The sequence below is a fragment of the Ambystoma mexicanum genome, chromosome 4q, assembly GCF_040938575.1.
Source record: "Ambystoma mexicanum isolate Mex_15411 chromosome 4q, UKY_AmexF1_1, whole genome shotgun sequence".
Classification (NCBI taxonomy): domain Eukaryota; kingdom Metazoa; phylum Chordata; class Amphibia; order Caudata; family Ambystomatidae; genus Ambystoma; species Ambystoma mexicanum.
Genome location: NC_090928.1, coordinates 199,236,885 through 199,258,647, shown reverse-complemented (window position 1 = coordinate 199,258,647; position 21,763 = coordinate 199,236,885). Strand labels below are relative to the sequence as shown.

The 21,763-nt window shown below is 41.4% G+C and overlaps 1 protein-coding gene across 4 annotated transcripts in view; it reads left to right on the top strand.

Moving 5' to 3' along the window:
• ARID1B (AT-rich interaction domain 1B) overlaps window positions 1–21,763 on the top strand; it is a 1,170,625-nt gene that overhangs the window by 976,602 nt on the left and 172,260 nt on the right. For all 4 annotated transcript variants that reach the window (XM_069607734.1, XM_069607732.1, XM_069607733.1 and 1 more), the window contains one exon: window positions 15,897–16,042. In XM_069607734.1, coding sequence (XP_069463835.1) covers window positions 15,897–16,042 — 146 coding nt within the window. The remainder of the gene's footprint in view (window positions 1–15,896; window positions 16,043–21,763) is intronic.

The window sequence follows — 21,763 nt, the reverse complement described above, 5'->3', positions numbered from 1 at the left end:
TTAGCAAGCTCTAGCTAACTTCCCACTATTAAACATATGTTGTGATGTGTCCTAGCTCAAAATTGCTCTTCATATTCATTTTCACTTTGAAATAATACTGTTTTGCCAATTTTCGTTGGGGACCTACCTTTCGTTCAAATTCAAGGGCCCTGTCGCAATGTTTGCACAAGTTACTGGCGAATGTAAATTTTTTCTTGCCAATTAACAAATGGCCTGCTGCGTACATGGGCAGAATTGGCACTCGTGCCATGGGGGCAGTGCCTTTTAGGACTGTCTAGTAGCTTTCAGCTTGACGTTTTTCACCTTTTAAAGGCCATGGAAAATTGCTCATCTCTTGTGCTAATGTTTTGATAAATCGAAAGATTTTTTTGTGTGATTTGTATGCGTTGCTTTTCCCCCATTAATAGACGGGACATGAAGTCCTCTTTATCTGTGCCCTTTGATTTACAAGGTTTGCTTTTATTTCAGACATGTGGATGCAAGAAAGACGGTTGCAGCTAATCCTTTTGAGAAGTAGGCCCAGCATCACATAGTTTAAAGTTTCTTTAAAGCACATTTTGATCTTAATGAATTTGCAAGGTTCCAACACCTGTTCACATTTTTTGACCAATCATTCTGTAACTTGTGAGCCATTTGGCTATTTCTCAGGGGCCAAAATATTTGGTCTCTTTCCAGGGGTCGCACTGGCCCTGTCAAAAACAGAAAGCCCTCCAAAACACAAATACCTCCATTGTAATGATAATCGGGGTTCCCAGTCCCAAAATAAATTCTGTCCTAAAAAGCACATTGCCACCTTTGTGCATTTTAAAGCACATTGGCAAGTCACAGTAGTTGTACATGAAAGGGTGCACGTTTCAGTTTGTAGCGCTATTTGGGACTTCTCCAACAAGAAATAAGTGCGAAAAAAGAAACTGTCAAAGCATAAAGCATTTTGAGCCAGTATCACTGACAAAAATGTAATGGGATTTATAAAAAAAACTATTTTCATAAGGCTTGGACACCTTCTGTAATATATACCATACATTTTAAGAGAAACGTTGTCAATGCCATATATATATATATGAGGCGTCAACTGCCCTCATGTGGCATTACTGTGCATTTGGAGTTCTGCTTTGCCTATGTTAACATGCACGTGGGAGGATGTAAAGTACTGCACGCATGATAACTATGTAAGCTCTTTGTGGATAGCTGAGAATACAGTGCCTACCCCGGCCATTGGGCCCAACATTTCGTTTGCAAGTTCAAATCCAGCAGCAAGGCCAACTTAACCTTTCAACCTTTGAAGGTTGATACGTCGAGGAACATAAAATGTGGTAATGCCTATTATTGAAGCACTTAAAAGTGGGAGGAACCTGGTATGAAGTGTTCTTTATGAAAACAAATTCTAATACCATGCACATTGGGCATTAACTGGATTTGAATGGTATTACTGAGCTTTTGAGGTTGCACTTATGTGATGGCATCAATTAAACATGTAAGGGCTGAATTTTATATTTGTGGATTATATAATGCTCTGTATAACATTGACAGCACCTATACACGTGGGACTGCACATTACATTTAATGACTAAATGGTGTATCAGAGTCATTAAATATCATTTGATGGCATTACTGGGGCACCCAAAACTGTTGCTGCATATGATGGCAACACCTAGCCATGCAATGCTGCACCTTTAGAAAAAATATTCTACCCAGATGTCAACACAAAAAAATCAATTCAAAAGCCAAACCATATTGTTTTTCAACCTTTATTATTTTTTCATCATTTAACTTGCTCTCTCGGGGTTATGTATTTATATTTTTTAAGCTACTCCCAATTCCCACCCGTGACTGCGGCAGACAAACCTTCGGCCTTGACCCTGAAGTTGATAGTAAAATAAATAACTCTAGAAAGGTTCAACAGCAAAGCTCCAAACTCATTTAGAAGGCCACTTAACACCTTAATCACTTCAGTGTATGTCCCATCGGAACCCCTTTGCAGGAGAGCGAGCGAGGAAGTGTACGCCTAAAGGCCCGGACCCTCTGGCACACGGAGCCGGAGGAAGAATGTCAAGAGGCCACCAAAGCTGCATGATTGCAGGATGATATTCTGTAAGCGTCGGGAAAAGTTATAAGAACTTAAATACTGAGATGGTAAACCTGATGGACATTCTTGCTAGTGGAGTGTCATTAATACTCGGTGATACCACAATCCAAACTGCTAAAAAACCCTCTATTCTGTACTCTCGCTTAGCATATCGAACAGAACGCTTGCTCTTGGTTGATGTTACTGCCAACAACATTGTGCTGAATGAAATTTGTGAGTTGAAAGGAATGGACATCTTTCAGTTACTTTTCCAAATATGTGGTCCTGTGCATTCAAAAAGTGGGTGAGTTCTCATTCATCAAATTAAAGGGTATTAAACATTAATTAAGGTTTTAATTGATTTCGAAGTTGACTGATACCCAAGCTGTTTACTTCTATTTAATTCCAAATTATCCTGTTTCACATTTACTGCATTATTATGAATGTACGAGTTGAATATGTCTGTTTTAACTGCTCTTTTCACTGTGCTGCATTTTTCCTATAGCGTGTGGTCATGGAGACAAAATATTGGCTAAAGTTAATGCAAGTGAAGGTAGCCAAATTCAAACATACGTTACCCAACACGTCTTTCTTAAGAGTAAGCGCATTTTTACTGCTAATCCTTAACTGGGTTAGCAGTGTTATCATAGACGCTAACTTTTTAAACCGACCACTTTTGGGAAGTTAAATTAAAAATGGGGTTATTTAATAAAATATTCTTGTGCTTTCATTCCGCCTTTTTTGGAAATATGTAAACGTGCTTGTTTAGTGTCAGTCATCTGAGAATTAGCATGGGCAGCACTGGGTGGTGTGCAAAAACTGTTCCTTTTTGCATGCTGTTTTTTATATTCTTTTCTTTTTCGTTTGTAGTGTTTGTGGCCACCTCCGAGCACCTTGCTGCGAGGATGCAAAAAGGAAGTTTTAGGAGTAACAGATCCATCCTGAAGTTAGCCCACAGAGGATGGTTGTTGGGCCAACCGCCTATTGAATGCCACAGATTCTCAACACTTGCTGTTGTATATGGAGTGATGGGGCCAGCTTTGGACGTTTTGCGGGCAGGAATGAATAATGCCAGTCAGCAAAAGCACCAAAGCCTTTAGGAAGCTAGTTCTCAAGCAAGGACCAGGCCAAGCACTTGTAGGGCTTTACTCCCGTAGCTCGAGCTGAAAAAGGAAGTTGTGCAACAGCTGTCAAATATAAGGAGGTTGCACTTAGTTGTGATTCGAGGTCCTTCCATAGGTTGAAGCCCTGATTTTAAACAGATCTACCCTGATTCTCTTTTCTTGCGAGCTATTGCCTTGGTAATCTTTGCAAAGTTTGGTATGCCGTGGAGCAGCTCTGCTTACTAGCAGGAGCTGGGGAGGCTGGAAGGCTGGAAAACTGTGAAAAAAAACTCCACGTGGATGTGTGCGACTGGAATATTGACTAGAAAAGAAAACTTATTTTTTTATTTTAAATACAGACCTAAAAAAGGCGTCAAAACGGGACTTTGCAGCACGCTTTGAATGGCCATCAAATGGTACGGCCCTTAAAAGCATACACTGAATTACTGATGTTCCCGGTATTGTGTCGTGCCAATAAACATCTGGGATAGGGGGTTGTTTTTATCACTCACACAAAAACATGTCATTCACAGAGTTTGCTTTGATTGGTCTGTCAAGCATTCTCTGATGGAACAGTCTTCACCGCACCCATCAGTGCGTAATAGCTTGTTGTGGCTAAGGGACTATTCACGTGTCTCCGTATGTGTGGAAATTCTCCAGGGATACCGTTTTTGCAGATCGAAGCCCTGCATTACACTCATTATAATAGCCCATTTGATGTCAAGAGTTGACAGATTAGAAAGGCTAAGAGCTAATCCCGAGTCAAAGGCAGATTTAAATGAATCACTTCAGGTTATTTGGCAGGTCAGTGTGTTTAAATAACAAAACCTCAAATCATACTTTGGCATTTAAAAGAGAAAGGAAATATTGTCATGCTTGAGACCTCGCACAGATAAGCGCGGGGCAATTTGGTCAGTACGCTGTGATTTGTGATTGCATCTCGACAGTCATTTTCACAGTTTGTAGTCCTGCAGTTACCTTGGCAGTATGTCAGCTACAACAAACGCCCCTATAAAATGCTCCCACAAATAGCTGGCTGACATGTTGTGGGATATAGTTAATGTCTTCGACTCTAGAATTGCCTGTGCTAACCTTTATGCCAACACAGTAAAATACGTGTTATAAATAAATAAATAGGCTTAAACCCGTTTTAAATGCAAACGCAGTAGGTGACCAGAATAATTTACCATGTACCAATTTCTTTCTCATTTTGTTACATTAAATGGGCACAATGTTGTGTTGGAGAAAGACATCCCTTGTTCAATGTACGATACAGTCCTTTTTCGTTTTGGTATAAGCCAAAACTGCTGTTTCTGAGGACAGGTAGATGAACTGTGGGGAGGAACACACACAAACACAGCCTAGGGGGCATTGTTTTGTTATGTATCCCTTCATTAACTGCCTGTGGCCCTTCTCACTCTCTAACTTCCCACCCAAAAGACCTTCTCAAGTTATCACTTTCAGCTAGCTCTATCGGGCCGCAATCAAACTATATGCTGCATAGTGCCTGCCAGTATTATTTCCATGAGAGTTTCTAAAAGTCAATTGCTTAATTTATGCTGCAAATGAATATTTAGTAGAATAAAAATGTCTTAATAAGTGTCCTTTCAAACACTTGATTTATGGGCAATATGTGTCTCTCCACATCTGTCCTTGCTCTAAAGCCTTGTTAAGTGAGCATTTGTAAAGCCAACACTTTGGGTTTGTCTATAGGTATTCTATATGACAGGCACCAACACCATGTTCCTGGTTACTCTCACCTTTTTCGGGCTCTTGTGATATTATGGTGAGTTTGACCATTATCGCAGTGCCTGGCAAATGCCTGTCCCATACCTACAAAAAAGCCAGTTGCCATCGCATTCTGATCGTACTGCAACTGCTGACCCCCGCGCCCTGAAGCGGATTCCTTTTCTCCCGGCTAGCCCCCAGCATCGTCAGCTCTGTGTTCCACCCGCCTACATTTGGTCTAGGCTGAAAGATGCTTTTCGAACGGATGGTGTCCTCCTACGTAGTCCTCATCTTTGTTATGGGCTTGGTAATACTGTAAACCTACCAGCGATACCTAGAAGTTCTCTTTTGACTTTAGGCCCCTCGCTGCACTAGCATGCCTGTATTAATGCCTTCTACCCATCCAAGTTCATGTTTCATGTGAAGGGATTACTTTAGGGATAGATTCACGTATGCCCAATATAAGTGGAAGATGGATGAATCGACTAGATTTGGGTATTCCTGAGCTAGTGTGAGGACACCAATCTATCCAGCACTGCCTCAAATGAGTTGTATGGAAGTATAGGAGATCCACACAACTCGTAACACTCATAACCAATACAATGCTCTTGGCACCAGAATGTAGGGGGGCTGCAGGCCATGGTCACACAAGTCAAAGCGGATCACACCAGTCCATTAAAGTGGAGTGCATGTAAATTCGAAGTTGCAATGACTCTCTTAATGATGATTTGCTGGTTGAAACAAATCTTGCATGTACCCGTTCCAAAGGATGAAGAGAAACATTGTTTTTATTCTCCTGCATCAGGGAGTGGCCTTTGGATGCAGATTGTGAGGATATGTTAGACAAATAACTGGTTCAGGTCATGGTTCAAACGAAGTTTGCACATCAACTTCTTGTTCAGATGTTATATTACTTTTTAAACCTGAAGCCTTCTTTGTCCGGTTTTCTTTCTCATCATGTCATTGCCCGGTTGTGTTATATAGCTGAGAAATCGTATGGGTGTTAAAAGGAAGAAGGATGCAGGCTCATCCTCTGCCTTTTATCCCGTCGTCATTGTGACTTTGAAAAGATTTGACCCAGCCAATAGGATTTTGATGGAAAAGAACTGGTAAAATGCCACTCCCCTTTCCAGTGGTAAGGGTAGGTTTTATAACTTCTAGTGTGACACTAGGATGTATACTTACAACAAATATATGTACCACCCTAGAGTAATTGCTGTGATCTGCAGATGAGGCACACATTTTCAAGATACTGTGCAGAATTTGCTCCAAACCAGTAGTTTTGCTGTTCACCACACCGTGGTCACTGCAAAATTGAGAAAACTATTCCCATCTGGAATTTCTTTTTCTTAAGAAGATTTGACCTTTCTGGCAGTTTTTGACAAAGATCAAGGAGACTTGACAGTCAAGTTAGTCTAGTTTTAAAACATGTATGGGTTTTCCATTTTGCAGGCCCCTATGCGAAAAATTGAAACTAAGTCACTGCTTAATTGTGACATAAATGTTCACCTAAAACTAACCTTTGCATGGCTGCGGTTCTGGTTTTTGCCCTTGATATGTGAACCTACTTTTGTGGTACTACGTATACCAGGAGAAGGTTGGGAATACTACAGTGCTAGAGAGTGATAGTTGGAGCTCTAGAAAGCCATATGGAAGATCGTACCTGTGTGCAGAACCATGTCATGAAAGTAGTCTACAGTCACGTGGTGCCATGGGCATTCCTCTTTTTGCCATGATATACATTTCCTACCCATAAATCCACAACCTTGTCTACATTTTTCAGAAACGTATTGCTTTACTCAGCATCAAACTTCATGCTAGCTCTCATCTCCTGACTAGAATAATAGTTTCACAAAAAAGTTTCTAAAGTTTGAGCTCTAGATATTTACATATAAAAGGACTGTGATTTGAAAAGAAAGCCTTCAACGTATGTATTTGCCATTTTTAAAAAAATCTCAACGCTTTCCCTCATAGATTACCCCTTGTGCTATGTAAATGTCTCCCTGCCCCAGAGTAATGACATTGCCGCATCTCTGACTGTGTGACAGCAAGAACTGACTTTCACCCCTTTGCAGAAGTGAATAGAAGTTCTCCAACTACACATCTAGGGACGGAGTTGTCTGGCACACAACTGCTGCTCGAATTGCTAATAGTCATTTTCTCATTTCACAAACTAGGATAGTTGAAAAATAACAGTGACTGAAAATGCACAACGTTAATCTTACTGTTGTATATCTGAAATTAATTATTGAAAAATTCTGTGGAACAATCTCGGAACAGTTTTAAAAGGTGTTTATGCTTTCTAAATGTCTAGTTTCTAGTTTGACAGAAGGCATGTACATTTATATGCTGCAGTTTAGGTGCTGGACTAAGTGCTTTTCATTAGCCCGTATGTAGGAGGTTTTAATCAGGCAACATCCTATTAAGGGGAATTTTCCATCCACCTCAAACCAGGTATGCACAATTTTCCTTTATTACATAGTTCTTTTTATAAATGTAGGACCCTAAATTAAAACGTTTTGGGACAGGCAACACACAGGGTTGCACAGAAGGTTTGTTTATTAATAAAATAGAAATAATTAAATCAATTTAAATGTAAGCAAATTATGCATCTTTAAAATTCAAACTTCAGTGGTCAAAGTAAACCTCTGAAGCACACACATTACCATATGTACATTTGATTTATCCTGAGCAAACATCCTGCAGGCTCAGGATAAAATTGTCTTTTTATAGAAAAGAAAATTAAATCTGATCATCCCAGTCTATCTAAATTTCTTCTACTCCTTATTCATTGCAAATAAACATTCCCCTCCCTTGATGAAAATGACAGAATTTCAAACAGTGTTCTATAAATCTCAATTGCAAGATAAGCTACTTAACATTCTCGCATGTGAATCACTTAGAAAATGAAAGTGTATGCTTTGGTGGTGTTTCTATTGCATTAATGTGTAAAAGTGTACATTTCTCTTTTTCAGTGGGCAACTTAAATGCAGGAAAATGGGCAGGGTTTAATCGCCCTTTTCCCTTATCTGGATCAGCACCAGTAGACTGGGAGATTTCTTTTTAGCTTCACAAATACTTCTGTGATTGTGCATTACACAGAGGAGAAGTAGCTGATCTCCCAGTATACACACTATATAACCTATTCTATCAAATTTTATAATTCCAGAAGCACACACTTCTGAAATATTTCCTAACCTCTCAGGATGTACAGTCAATTTATAAACCCCTGCCCCTCAGTACTTTCAAATGAAAGCGGCCAGGATTTAATCTATTCCCCTTTTAGAATATTTGTCCCTGCAGTATTCTATTTCCCGTTGGGATTATACTTAGATAGGAGTTCCTTTTGAATGTCTGACGGGTAGGCACCCTCTTTAAGGACTGGTTTTATCATCCCCCTCTGGAACTGTTAGGCACAAGTCGGCAAGATGGTGTCCTCGTCCCTTCTTTCTGTATTTGGGCCTGTCTGCTGTCTTTCCCACTGAACAAGGCCTGGGACTTTAAATCCAGGTAGGTCTCTCTTGCAGTGCTCTGCTAGTAATTCAAAAATGAGTCCAAATGAAAGCAATCTATTCCATTCTCTCTGTTAACAAGTCTCCTTTCTCTCCCCCTCCATCAGACAGTCCGTGAGTAAGACAGGGAGTGGGTCTCCCTGAATCTATGGTTTTGAACTTTTAAAGAGCAGAAACTAGGCCCTTTAGTGCTGTGTATAATTGCTCTTATCTAATTGGACAGCGTATGTGATGGGAGAGGGTTCCAAAAGTGGCATTATACTAGAGCACCCAGTCACTCATTGGGCATATGATTCAGGAGGGCAGTCTCATGGGACTAACTTCCAAACCAAGTTTTCCTCATGTTTGTCATCATAGAGATTTCTGCATTAAACCATTGTAACTTTCTGAAAATGCATATTCCGCACATGTAATCATGTTTCTAATCAGTTCATCAGATTGCTCTCACTTAGACAAATCAAATAATAAGGTTTTCATCTCGACACGATTTACGGTGGATGAGTTACACATTTTGGCTTGATACTTTAATACAAAAAATGTTTTTCCATCTCAAAGTAACAGGCTCTCCAGCAAGGATGTAAGATATATGTATAACTGGTGTATGCCGTTTCTGCACAGAGATTTCCATATTCACCTAATTTACATCAAGTACAGAGCTGGTAGGGACCTTTGTGATTCAGCCACACCACCTTGAGTGATCCCAGGAGCTGGATGTCCCTTTTCTCAGACATCCAGTCTCCAAAGGCACCCTTCTCTTGAATGGGGATCAGATTATTTGAGAGGGGACCTCTGCAGAGGTCCCATTTCTTGGATTAAGTTTTTTTCACCTAATTTCTGAGACATATAGAAGTTGTATATGAATACTGTTTGTTTTGGTCTGCAGGGCCTGGCTTACTGAAAACCAACTTGAGGCAGAGACACCAGCCTGTATGGTTGGCTTCAATGCCAATGTTCATGCTTTTCTCCTGGGAAAGCCACCATCCCCCAATTCTGTTGCTATGGGTTGGGGGAAGGAAAACCATTTGACCAAAGTGGCTTCATTCGCCAATGCAATCTTTACAGTAATTCTTTTCCACGTGACTTCTACATTTTAAACAGCATCATAGCATTTGCTTGGCAGTCAAACTCCTTTCACAGCTTATGTTTGATATTTCTGTATATTTCATATAAAGCTAATTTTCAGACCTGTAAAGGACAGTCTACTCGATGCAAGACACAAATACATGTTTTGCCTCTCCTGTGACATGCTGTGCTTTTCGTCTTAGATTGGACAGTTTTCAATTTTAATAGGTTTGCTCGATTCTTACATGTAATACACTCTAAGTTAACCATTAAGGCTTTCTGTTTGGCTTAAGGAACACATTCAGGTTTTCCAAAACTCTATTTGGAACAGTGAAACAACCATTCACAAGTCAAAAATGGTAGCACTGGGAATAACTTAAAGGGTTTGTGTATCCTACTCTCATAACATCCTTCAGATACGTTTTTATTGTGTTACTTTTTTCTAGCCAATCCTATGGCTTTACCTCAGTATCTGGTGCTAACTTTAAAAAATGAGTTTTAAATACAGTGAAAATAAGGAACTATGTGAACAAAAAAGACTGGTTTATTTGAACATTTGGTTGCAGGGCAAGTACAGGGGTGTACACCTCCTTTTTTTATATTGTTGAAACCAACAGATATTTAAAAGAGGAAATGGGTAATTAGCAGCTGGAAAGTAGGGGTTATTATGTTAGCAGGCTAGCAATGATGGGTGTCCACTCGAGGGCAAGAGCCAATGGAGGCTAAAGAGGTATGATCTTATATTTTAAAATGCAGCCTGAAAAAATGTAGTTTCAAAATTTATTTTTTGAACTTTAAGTTGTAAAAGTGTAAATTAAACAAAAAGCAGATTGCTCAAATGAAGACATGTGAGAAAGGCATATCAAATGTTGTTGAAGCTTAAACACCAGAAATGTCCTCACCACGTTATAAAGTCACAGGAAAGCCTGAAAAGAATTAAGTAAATGCAATTTATCTAACGGGTGTTGGAACACACTGATTGGCCTTACAAACAACAATCCTAGCATGTGTTTTTGATTTGACGTTTTCAAATATTTTAACCCACGTAGTTGTGCTCCTTGTTATTGGGCTACATTGTCATGTATATACTACTAAGTAGCTCTGGGTACTTCTTGCACAATGTGAGGAGACGCACACATTTTCATAATCTAATGTGGATTGCTGATTTTATTTATTTGCCTATGATAACAATTTATTTGTTTTTAGATCATTCTTCATGTGGGTCTTTATTCCTTTTAATAATGGCATGGGTAGGAGGCCAGAGTGTTCTCGGGTTACACACATTTTTTATGATTTTAGAGTACAGAACCTTATATTCAACTTCTCTCTAGTGATCTCAGGAGGCTCCCGAAGTGTACTATGGTAACCAATGCACGTGACTTTATAACAAAGTGCTTAATTTACTAACAAAGAACTAGAGTTTAAGGACATTAAGAAAATTCTCTTTTGCATACCAATTAAGAAACGTGCGTGAATATTCAATTTTATGTTCATAGGAGGAGTAAACAAAAGGAACAGGAAGTGAAGGCCATATTTTGAAACCTGAAAGGGTTGGGGGACTGTGAACAGGAAGAAGAGTGTGTAGGAAGGACTTAGTCAAGGTAAACAACATTTCAGCAATGTTAGTAAAAGAAACATGTAGATGAAACACTTGGGTGAGGAGAAAGTGAAGTCAAAAGTGAGAGGTGAGTTTCTTATGGTGAGCAATTTGCCTTGGCTTCAGGCGGACAGGGTATTCAAAACCAGGACCCATCTGTCCATTTGACTCTTGCGTTTTATCTATGCATGTAGACTGATTGCTGGGATCTGCTGTTTCCTCCAGTGATCTGATGGTGGTAGATGTGTTTCAGACTTTTTCCATATAGGGGCCGTGCATATATAGTTGTGGCCATTTAGGTTTTGCAGGATGTTGAAGGCTGTGTAGGGTTCTTGATAAGTGTAATGAAATGGCTTCAACTGTCATTGATCCCTTCAGCTTTTAAGCTGTGTACGACGCTTGGGATTGTTTGAGGGTGGTGTAGTTACGTTAAAAGGCAAATGCCCCACTTTGGAGCTGACTCAACTGAAGTGCAGGTCTTCCAAGTTCTTGCACTGCTCCTTCCAGTCAAATCACTATGTTTTTTTTTTTATTTATTTTTTTATAGAATAGGCCCTAGTGGCTTACTGTTCCACAAGAGGCCTGGAAATCCTCCACGCGGTTTCCCCATGGATGTTAAGTTCTCATGTCCTTTTCATTGACTGTTAAGGATTTCAATCAGGCGATACACCCTGGTCTCAGCCTAGTATGCAGCGCACAACCAAAATGCTTATTTTGTTATATATGTAGGTTCAATATTTGAGAGGTACACCACTCATATCGCCCCCCCTTTTCAAATACCCCGGGTCACAATGGACCAGGAACCAGGCTGGTAGGTAAAGGTAATATTTATTTAGAAATTCAAGAAAATCACACACTTTTTAATATATGGGGCAGCAATCACCAATGGGGTGATGAGAACAATATAAATGTAAGCAATGCACTTAAATTAACCCTTTAACAACACAAATAGAAAACACCAGAGAATAGACACTTTTGAATTTTTGGAAATGATAGCACTCAAATTAGGATTTCCCCTGCAATATTACTCAACCCACAAATAATCAATTCTTAATAGATATAAGGAAGCAGCAGGTAATTGGGAATGAGGAACAATAAACAAAATCTGAATCCATCCTTCCCTCCTCAAACGAGAGAAAAACGGATTTGAAACCTTACAATGATAAACTGACACTCGAAAATGGCTGAATAACACACTGAAAGTGTGCAAAAATCCCCAAATCAGTACAAATTTTTATGGGAACAACATAGGACAGATAGTAGCATATAAGCCATAGTTTGAGCAAAAATAAACAATTCGAATGGAAGGTTGAAAATAATTTTGAATAAAAATAACGTGAAAACAACAAAAATGTTGATTCCCGCCTAAAATTAACCAAACGGTTTTCAATAAAAACCGGTGAAATTGAGTGCGGTGTTGGGGTGTAGCTATAGGTCTTAGGTATTATCAAGAATTGAAATTAGGTCTCTAGCTATTAAACTGAGGGAGATATGCAATGTAGAATGAGAGGCGTTTTTAGAACATCGGGTAGTGAAACCAGAAAAGAATCTCAATTTGGACAAGAATAGTTTTATTCTATACTAGAGCATTCCGGCTAGAATACCAAAGAGTGACACAGTAAGCTCTAGAGTTGATTCATGACTTCAACCCCAGATCCCCAACGCCCGCCCGGCGGAACCAGTCGGATCACTCGAAATAGGATTGATAGTTTAGGATTTACACAAGATACAAATGACTAAAGAATTGGCGCTTGCAAGATAAATCAAGGACAGGATTGCAATAAGGATTTAAGGATTCTGACAATGTTACAAGTTATTAAGTTAAGGTTAGGATGGTTTAGAGTTTGGGATAGGGCAAGGCAAGGTATGCTATGGTTTTCTATGATTCCTATTAATACTTACAGTCCACTTTAATTTAGGATTTTTGACGTCTAAGGTTCTGGTCGCCACACGGATCTGGTCTAACACAGGACAGCTGTGCAAATCTGGCGGAACAGGATCAGCGGGGCCGTTCTGGTCACCGGACTGCACTGGGCTGGCACTTCTGGTTACTGGATACTACAGATCAGCGGGGTAGCAAGTTTGCAGCAGGCATGCATCTAGTAGCAACAAGCCAGGATGCTTCGCTTGGGTTTTTGGGATTTTTTTTAGAATTTGAGGCCTAGCTGAAAATGAGATCAGCAATGCATAGGCCTTGCCTTTGTAATGAAAATCTGGAATCGGGATAAAACGGGATGAAGAAATCAGGAACCGGACGCCATGCAGGAATTCAGGAAGAAAGTCAGAAATCAGTGTGTGTCCCTGTGTGCTGTCAGGGGCCCCTATTTATCATGCCAGATGACATCACTACAGTATATGGCAGGAGCAGGCTTACTACCCCTGCCTCTAATAACAGGATTGAGCCAGGTAGAAGTCTCCTAGCTCTTTGCTGATTGAATCACAGAAAAGGGATGTCATGTTTATGGGGCAATTTTTACAGTGTTTAGAAACCTCCTCTAGCTAATGGAAACAAAATCTAATTTTTCCAAAAACACACATTTATGCAGTTGTCACCTGAGAAAATCAGATACGCAGGTTACATATTTTGTGTGTCATATTTAAATCCAAACCCCAAGTCTTTGGGACCTGGTTTTGCCTTTCTGACACATTTTGGTGATTTTAAACATGAAAGATTTGGCTTAAAATTCCCCAACTTTGTACACAGATGCAAATTGTCCCCAGGGATATATGTACAGAATGTTATGTTTGCAACATCAATACTTTCCTGGAAATCTGTCTTTTTTTTTTATAACTTCTGTTCCTTGTGCAGTAATGAGTTCTACCAAGTTTTCAAAGAAATAGCATAAAATTTGATTTGGAACTACAAACTTTTCATATTTTTCCTAATTCTTGCTGCAAAGTTAAACGTCTTTAAAGTTCAGTTACAAAATAGCCTTTAAAAGCAAAAGGAAGTCCCTTGTCACTTGATTCGTGTTTTTTTTCTTTCCGCCAACTGCTGTCAAATGTCTCTTGCTTTGAAGCAGGATGAGGGGCCTCTCTCTTGATTGAAGGTTTTATTGCCCATCACACTTGACAGGTGAGAGTCTGAGCCTGCTATTGTCCCAGCCTGGAGCAAAGACAAATGTCTGAGCTTTTAAAGTTTCTTTGTCCTGGTGCATTCAAAGTCTTTCAAGTAGGCAATTAGCACTTTCCAGTGCAGAGGTTTGAGGTGTCGCCCTTTCTCAAGGCTAGCAACTGGCAGAGCAAGATTTTTTTTTTTTAGCTTGCCAACTTAGCCTATGAGTTTTACATCTTGACTTAAACCTGTGGAATCAAAACAGTTTATAGGTGTACTTTTACCAGCAACAAATCCTTTTACATTGCTAAGTGAATACGCCTTCACACAACAATTTACTTTTACATAGGCGATTTTCTCTCTTCATCATAAGAAGCACATTTTACTATTTCTTTAAATTTGGTTTTCATCTCCAGCAAATGCACACTTTATGCAGTTATGGTTCTTTTCTTGAGTGCTGGAGTTGTTTCGCAGCATGGATACATTTAGACAGGCATCTATTTAGAGTCCTTCTCTGAACAGCTGATTTAGATAGGTTTGCAAAGAAAATAGACGTGTTTCCTGTGTAAAATTAAAACGAAGCCCCTGGTTGATTTTTCAAAGATGCTTTTGACAGGAGTTGTCATTCAAATGAGGCCCGGTTCCTCTGAGACACAATTGATGCTGCTGGGCATTGCAGGGCCTTTTTAATCACAGTGGTCCATAAGGACTGGTGCGTTTAGCGCCAAGCAGCACTTTTAAAGGTTAAAAGAGGTATCATTTTAAAGAGGTTTTCAGCAAAGTAATGCTGCCTCTTTCACTTCACTCCATGTTAAATGTTGCAGAGCACACTGGCAGATTCCTGCAGTGAGTACTCTGTTCCACCCCACCTGAAATGTGTGTGGCAGGGGGGTGCAGCCATTTTCTGGTTGTTGCAAAAACACAGTTTAGAGATCCTGGCGCTCACAGGAGTCAGCACAGCCATTTTGCGGTTTCTTGCACCACTGCAGCAAAGTAATGTAGTAAAGCACAGCTGAGTGGGTTAATTTATCCCACAACTAGGACCTGGCTGGCTAACATTTCAAGCTTGGCACATGTAGCATGACTAGCCTTGTTACTAAGAAACCTTTAGCAATGTCTTTACTCTTGGACTATAATGCCTGTCATTGCACAATTACCTGAAGGAAGGATGCTCACAAACTATACATGTCTCGTGCTGGAAGAAGGGTCCATGGCATTAAAGGTGGGGCGTTTGAAGTATGTGGACGCTGTGAGCTTCGGAAGTAATTGTAGCTATGCTTTGAAACTGTCATGGCAAGTCAGCTGTTGGCCGAAATACATTTTTTCAAAAAAAGGTGTTTGAACTGCATACCTTTATCTGGGAAGATTACTACTAATGTGATCAAACAAATAATGTTCTTTTAACACTGAGTTAATGTTAGTTTTTGCATTGCACCATACCAAAGTTGTATTTCAAATGCCTTTCAAACCTCCAGAATAATTTTGGCATTGTAACACACTACCCTGTAGTGCCCTTTACTGAAGAGCTTGTATGTATTTGCTGTTGAATACAGTGCTTAAATGTATTAGCTTTCAACCCCTTATTTTAACCTGAATCTTATATATAGTTCTAATATTCGAGCCCTTCCCGCATCAAAGTATTTGTACAATTGGATGTAATGCTGATTTGTGAATCTTGTTCACTTCTGTGAATGTGTAATGGCGGTCTACATTATACCAGGCTTGGGGGTGCGATCTCTATAACGTAAAGTATGTGTGCTTTCTCTTTCCACAGACAGAGCACTTTTCCTGGCACAAATCAGAGTGGTCTGATGGGCTCCAACTCCCCCTACAGCCAGCCCCTGAATAACAGCTCGGCCATGATGAACCAGCAGGGCTCTCCTTACAGCTCGGCGGCTAACATGGTGAACAACTCTGCAGGTAATGGGGGAAGAGACCTTTGCTCAAGGGTCCATTCCCAAAGTATGTCGAAAGGCATTAGCTACTGGGTCATCTTGACTAGACCAAATCCAAACAATTAGGAGGCTGGTGGCTGCTTTTTGGTGATTTGCCGTTTAGAGTAGATATCTGTGCAAGATTACAGATCTTGGAATAGGGCAACATGTTCTACTTGGGTTCCCATATGGATATAGTCACGTCCAGACATTTCAAATGTGAACGTATGTATGTGTCTCTTACGATATAGCAACAGCAAAGGCACTAACAATCATGACCACTCAATTTTTCGTGTTTTTTGTGGCCATTTTTACAGTTATCTTTTCTGCTCAATTGTGGCTTCAATAAGGTCTTCGTTCACACCACCATTACTGGTCATTTCCTTTGTTATATTGAATATGAATGTTCTATTTAAATGATAAACATAATCCACTTCGATAATTGACCAGAAATTTGCATTTTCTTAGTGGCTCCCAACTTTCAATTCACCCCTCTGTGGCCTTACAGGTGCCTCCCAATGACAGCGACTTGGTTCCTATAATAACTCTTTACATGTGTTGAGCCTTTTTGTTTTTGCTTCTGCTATAGAGTGGGTCTATTGTTCTTGAATTCCTGACCGGCTTTTTTAAAAAGAAAATGGAACCTTTACCTGGGTGAAAGAGGGACAGGACGTGTAGTAGGACAACCAACCACATTAAGTAACAGTATGCAATTGATGAGCTTTCCCTCCAGATGTCATAGCTCCTCTTTTGTCCCAGTGTCAAAAGCAGTTGAGGAATGTTCCATTATTCTGGAGAAGAAACCCAATCCCAAAAGAATTACCAGTTTCCCTTCACATTTATTTCTTTCCTACATCTTTACGTTGTATTGTATTTACTTGTCATTGTGATGCCTTTTTACTTTGTCTAGGTAACGTTAGCTCAATGTTGGTTTTATATTTTGTGCCTCTCGGCCCTGAACATCACTGCATCTTCTCAATGAGAATGTGTTACTTTACGTTTTATAAGAAATGGAAATCACTAATCCACTTCTTTACTATCCAGTATTGGATGAATTCTTGGATGCAACAGTGCCAGTCCTCTTGCTTTTCTTTTCTTTCCTCTTCTGGCCAGTTCGCCATTTCCTGGTAAAGGAGTCTTGAAGCCTTTTTTCCCCCCAGACAGCCATTCTGATGCCTCAGAGAAAGCTCATGGAGTAATGTGCTTGCTGCCAAAACCTGTGAATCTGTATTGGTGTTGCAAAATGCTTAGTTTCAGTAGCAAATATCCTTAGACACCCCCCGCGCCTTGCATATATTATTGGAAGCCAACGTCTCACTGAGAGTAGGTGGGACAGCAGTCTCTGTAAATTTGGGTAACATCCACTCAACCTTCAGCACTACGAAATGTCAGTCCTAGGACAGTTTTTGTCTATCCATCGTGAGTCATGCAATTAAAAGATGAGTCATCTGTTATAATACATGACTGTGAAAGTATAGAATTCTCGTTGCTCTCTTAGCGTGTTTCATGTTGTGTACTGTTCACTCGGCATGTGGCCTCTTCAAAATTAACTGGATGACCAACACCAGCAAGTTCCAGGAGAGGAATAATTATTGAAAGGCTCCCACAAGCTCTGCATTTCCTGCAGTGATGGTACAAGGTTGAAGAGCTCACTTTGGAAACTCATCTGTAAATCGATCATGGAAAGGAGGAGCGAGTTTGCACATCAGTGTTCTGAGATTGAGTGAGGGAGGAGAGAGGCTGGCCCTCAGTCAAAGGGGGGGGAAAGTATAATTTCTCATGTACAACACAACCGCCATTTTTAAATCTGTGTTCAATATTTAGACTGGTGTACGACATTTCACTTATTACCAATCATTTATGAGTAAGAACTGCATGGTGGTTTCTTGGACACCATCGATAGATCTGTTCCCCTCTGAGAAGAAACAATATGCCAAGGCATTGGATTCTGGTTCCCAGCACTGCGATTGAGTAGAGACTCGTCTTATGAGTGGTTGAAAAAAAGGCCCCATTTCTTTTTCTTCTTCCTCCTCCTTTATAGAATCTGTCGACCAGAATCTTGATTCCCAGACATCCATGCTATAGATAGCCCTTATTGGCTATGGGTCGATTTGGTATTCAGACCTTAACCAACGGCAGCAATCGGTTGAGAAAAGTTCAGTATTCCTAAAGAATGCATTGACGTTTCCAAAGAAGCCATGAGATAGATCTTAACACAACAGACATGGAATGCACTGCTAACGTTACGGAGTGCATTCCATGTCTGTTGTGTTAAAGTGCACATTCCATATTCCCTTCTTTCCCACCACATTCCCTTTCCTGTGTGGCATCTTGCACACTATTTTCTCTGGTCTACACCGGTCGCATCTCTTGCTTTCCAGACCGTACAACATAACGCATATATCGTAGAACACATTCCATATCCACAGCCCACTGTTTGCATCTTGTGCGAGCTGAACACGGACTCATGAAGATGGCACGAAGTATTAGAACCCTTTTCTCTTTGGAAACTGCCTTAGTGATTCTTTATTAACGTTGTTTTTCTTGCTAAAATAATTTTTTAGCTTTCAAGCAGTCGTAACCCCTAGTTTCCTGCCTCTTATGGTCATATTCTTTCTGGCCCCCAAAGCAGAGAGCCTAACCAACAGCAAGCAGATGGCAGAACGCCCTGCCTGCGAAGATTTATTCATTCCTAAGAAATAACTAGTTTACAGGAAGATTCACGCTCAGAGGGGTTAGAGTGTTTTTATCCACATAATTCAACCATTTGTTATTCCATAGAGTAAAGATCCGTACAGTGAAAGGCCATTTATCCTGGCTGTGTTTTGCGCGACAGTCAGACTCTTATTACGTTATGCATATTGAGATATTGGATTTTTAATAATGCAAACATTTATCAACTTTTGCCTGAGCATTTATCGAAATGGCTTTTCCTTTGTCCCCCATTTATTCATGCGGAAGTTAAGCGAAGAAAAGCAGAGTGCTTCTTTCAGCAATTATTTTCGGACAGTTGTGAGGTCCTCATACCCGGGGGTATCTTCTTTTCCCTGTGGCAAGGAGTGGATTGCTTTTAGCTGTTTACATGAACACTATATCGAAGCCAAAAGAATGCTCCTCTTTCAGCCAAATGGATGCTCTTAAACATGGAGGTTTCAAAAAAATAAGTGTGAAATATATTTTCAGCTGCACAAGTGTATCTTTTAAAACAGTGATTCTGCATTAAAAAGGCATACTGTACAGCACGGTAAAACGGCCTTCCATCAGGCTCCTACACACCCAAGCAGCATTTTTAAACGCACAGTAATGGAGGTTTTTGACATTTTTAATGACAGCCCCAGGCAATCCCTGAATGCTTCAAATGGAAGGGATTTGATAATAAAGGCATATGCGACACGTGCAGCGGTGGCTGATGCATTGAAGGTGTTGGGGGCATATCCCCCCCTATTAAGCAGTAGCTGTTACTCATTCTTTCATGTACATCACTCTATTTTCGTACCATTCTGCATCAGGGAATTATTGCTAGCTGCATAGACCCGTAAGAAATGCATGCCCTCATTTGTTGTGCTGACCCGAGTGTAAGCCTGCAAAGCATGTGTCTGTGGCCAACAGGCAGCAAGGATTCACAGCCCTTAGGAGAGCCATGAGGGTGTCTAACTGACATCTCCTCTCATGACTTCCTACGCGCCATGCTGGAGGCGTGACCCAGAGAGTGAAGTGTCAATCAACATCCCGATCTTCTTCAGCGTCTGACTCAGAGGATTGGAGCCAAGTTAAAAGGCGCGACACAAATCTTCATAATCGGGTAAGTTATTTTTACAACTTTTTTGTGTTTTGTTTGTGCACGTGGGAGGGTGAGGCTGTGTGTGTGTGTGTGTGTGTGTGTGTGTGTGTGTGTGTGTGCGCGCGCAGTGATAAAATGAGCAGAGCAGCTGGTGTAGGGCTTCTGGGGCTGGGGGGGGGGATTTGCTTGTAAAGGGAGGAGCAGTGCAGATCCATGGTGGGGGGGGGAGTTGGAGAGTAGTATACACCAGCCTTGATAGGATTTCTTGCAATATGGGCAAAGCCAATGTTGTTACGGGGGCTGCTGGCCTACGTTGGCTCAGCGCGCACAGACATGCATGTTTTCTTGTAGGTGCAAGGCATTATTATTGACAATATGGGCCAGCATGGATGCGATATCTTGCAGGGGCATGGCATGATGGGCAATACCAAAGTGAATGTTTTTACTTGGAAAACTGACCTATATAGGCACAGGCAGCATAAACATTTCTTTTTGCATGGGTCTGGCAATTTTACTGGGAATATGGCCATGGCCAAAGTAAATATTCTTACGTGTCAATACGTGCCTATATTGACACACCAGCATGGACATGTTGTTGTCTTGCAGGGATATGGATTTATTACTGGCAATATGGGTAACTCGAGGTGAATGACCTTGCATGGTGATACTGGACTATACTGGCACAACAATATTACATGGGTATACTGCTCTATATTGGTACAGCCAGCATGGACACTCACAGAGATAGCATTATTACTGGCATTGTGGGCCATACCCATACTTCCCGTACCCTTTCCTCCATCCTTGTGGGCGTCCCCCAACATGGAGACGTTACCAGAACCTTTGGCAGCGAAAAACGAAGCTTCCTCGTTAAATTTAGTATAGCGCGCTGGGGCACAGCAATGCTCCACCGAGGCCCCGCTCTCTAGCACCTAACTCCAGTCCCTTTTTCCACATGGCAGTGCAGAGACTTTTTTAGCTTTCCGCTTGCTCCCCGTTTTGTTTTTTCAATCCTATTTAACTTTGCTTCGGTGCCTCGCCTCCCCAGCACACGTCGGCCGGAGGAGGATTCACGGCTTCAGACCCCGATACACTCTGTCTTCAGTGTTTGGGGCCCGACCACCGCTGGGATGCATTTTCGGCTTGCAGAGCTCTCGGTCACAGTGCATTGGAGAATCTGTTGTCACGGTGGAAGGAGATATTCCACACTTCTCATCTGCCCCACCTTAAGGACTTCTTCTCGAGGATCTCTCATCAAGACAAGGTAGGCCCTCTGTTCAGCACGGCTCCTCAGCACAGCGACTCCTCTCCCGGGGTTCCTCGGATTCAGGTTCTGGCAGGCCTGAGGCCTATAAAGCTACCACCTCCCAAGCAGAGGGGTCCAGTGGCTCTTCTGTATGCTCCGGGGACAGTCCTGAGGTCGTCCTGGCTTCCGGCTCCCAAGTTGAGGGGCACAGGGGCCCTACCGGGCTGTGCTCAGAAGTGCAATCAAGTTTGTCCTCTTCAACACCAGGGGGATAAGGGATAGTCGAGTGCCACCAACAAGTCTGTCCTTGGCACAATCCAACACGACTACCGGCACAGTTGCCGAGGGCGTCCAGCCTACCAGAGCTTGCGAGTCAGGGCGTTGTGACGACCGAGGGCTAAGCGCCTACAGAGTGATCTCTGATGTCGACGCTTCTGCTTCGGGTGCAAGACTCGAGCTGTATCCTCCTGTGGCTAAGGCCTTCCGTGGCTCAGGGCCGTTGCGTCCTCCCGCCCAGGGCTTGGTGCAAGGCTTCAGAATAGCAGAGAGGCACATGGCGGAGCCTGCCAGGGTGGTGGCCTTCTTGGATCCAACTCTGGGCCTGCCTGTGTTTTCGCCCCTTGGAATGGGAACCCCTTTGGTACCCAGGGCCCAGATTCCCCACGGTCTGTAAAAAAGAG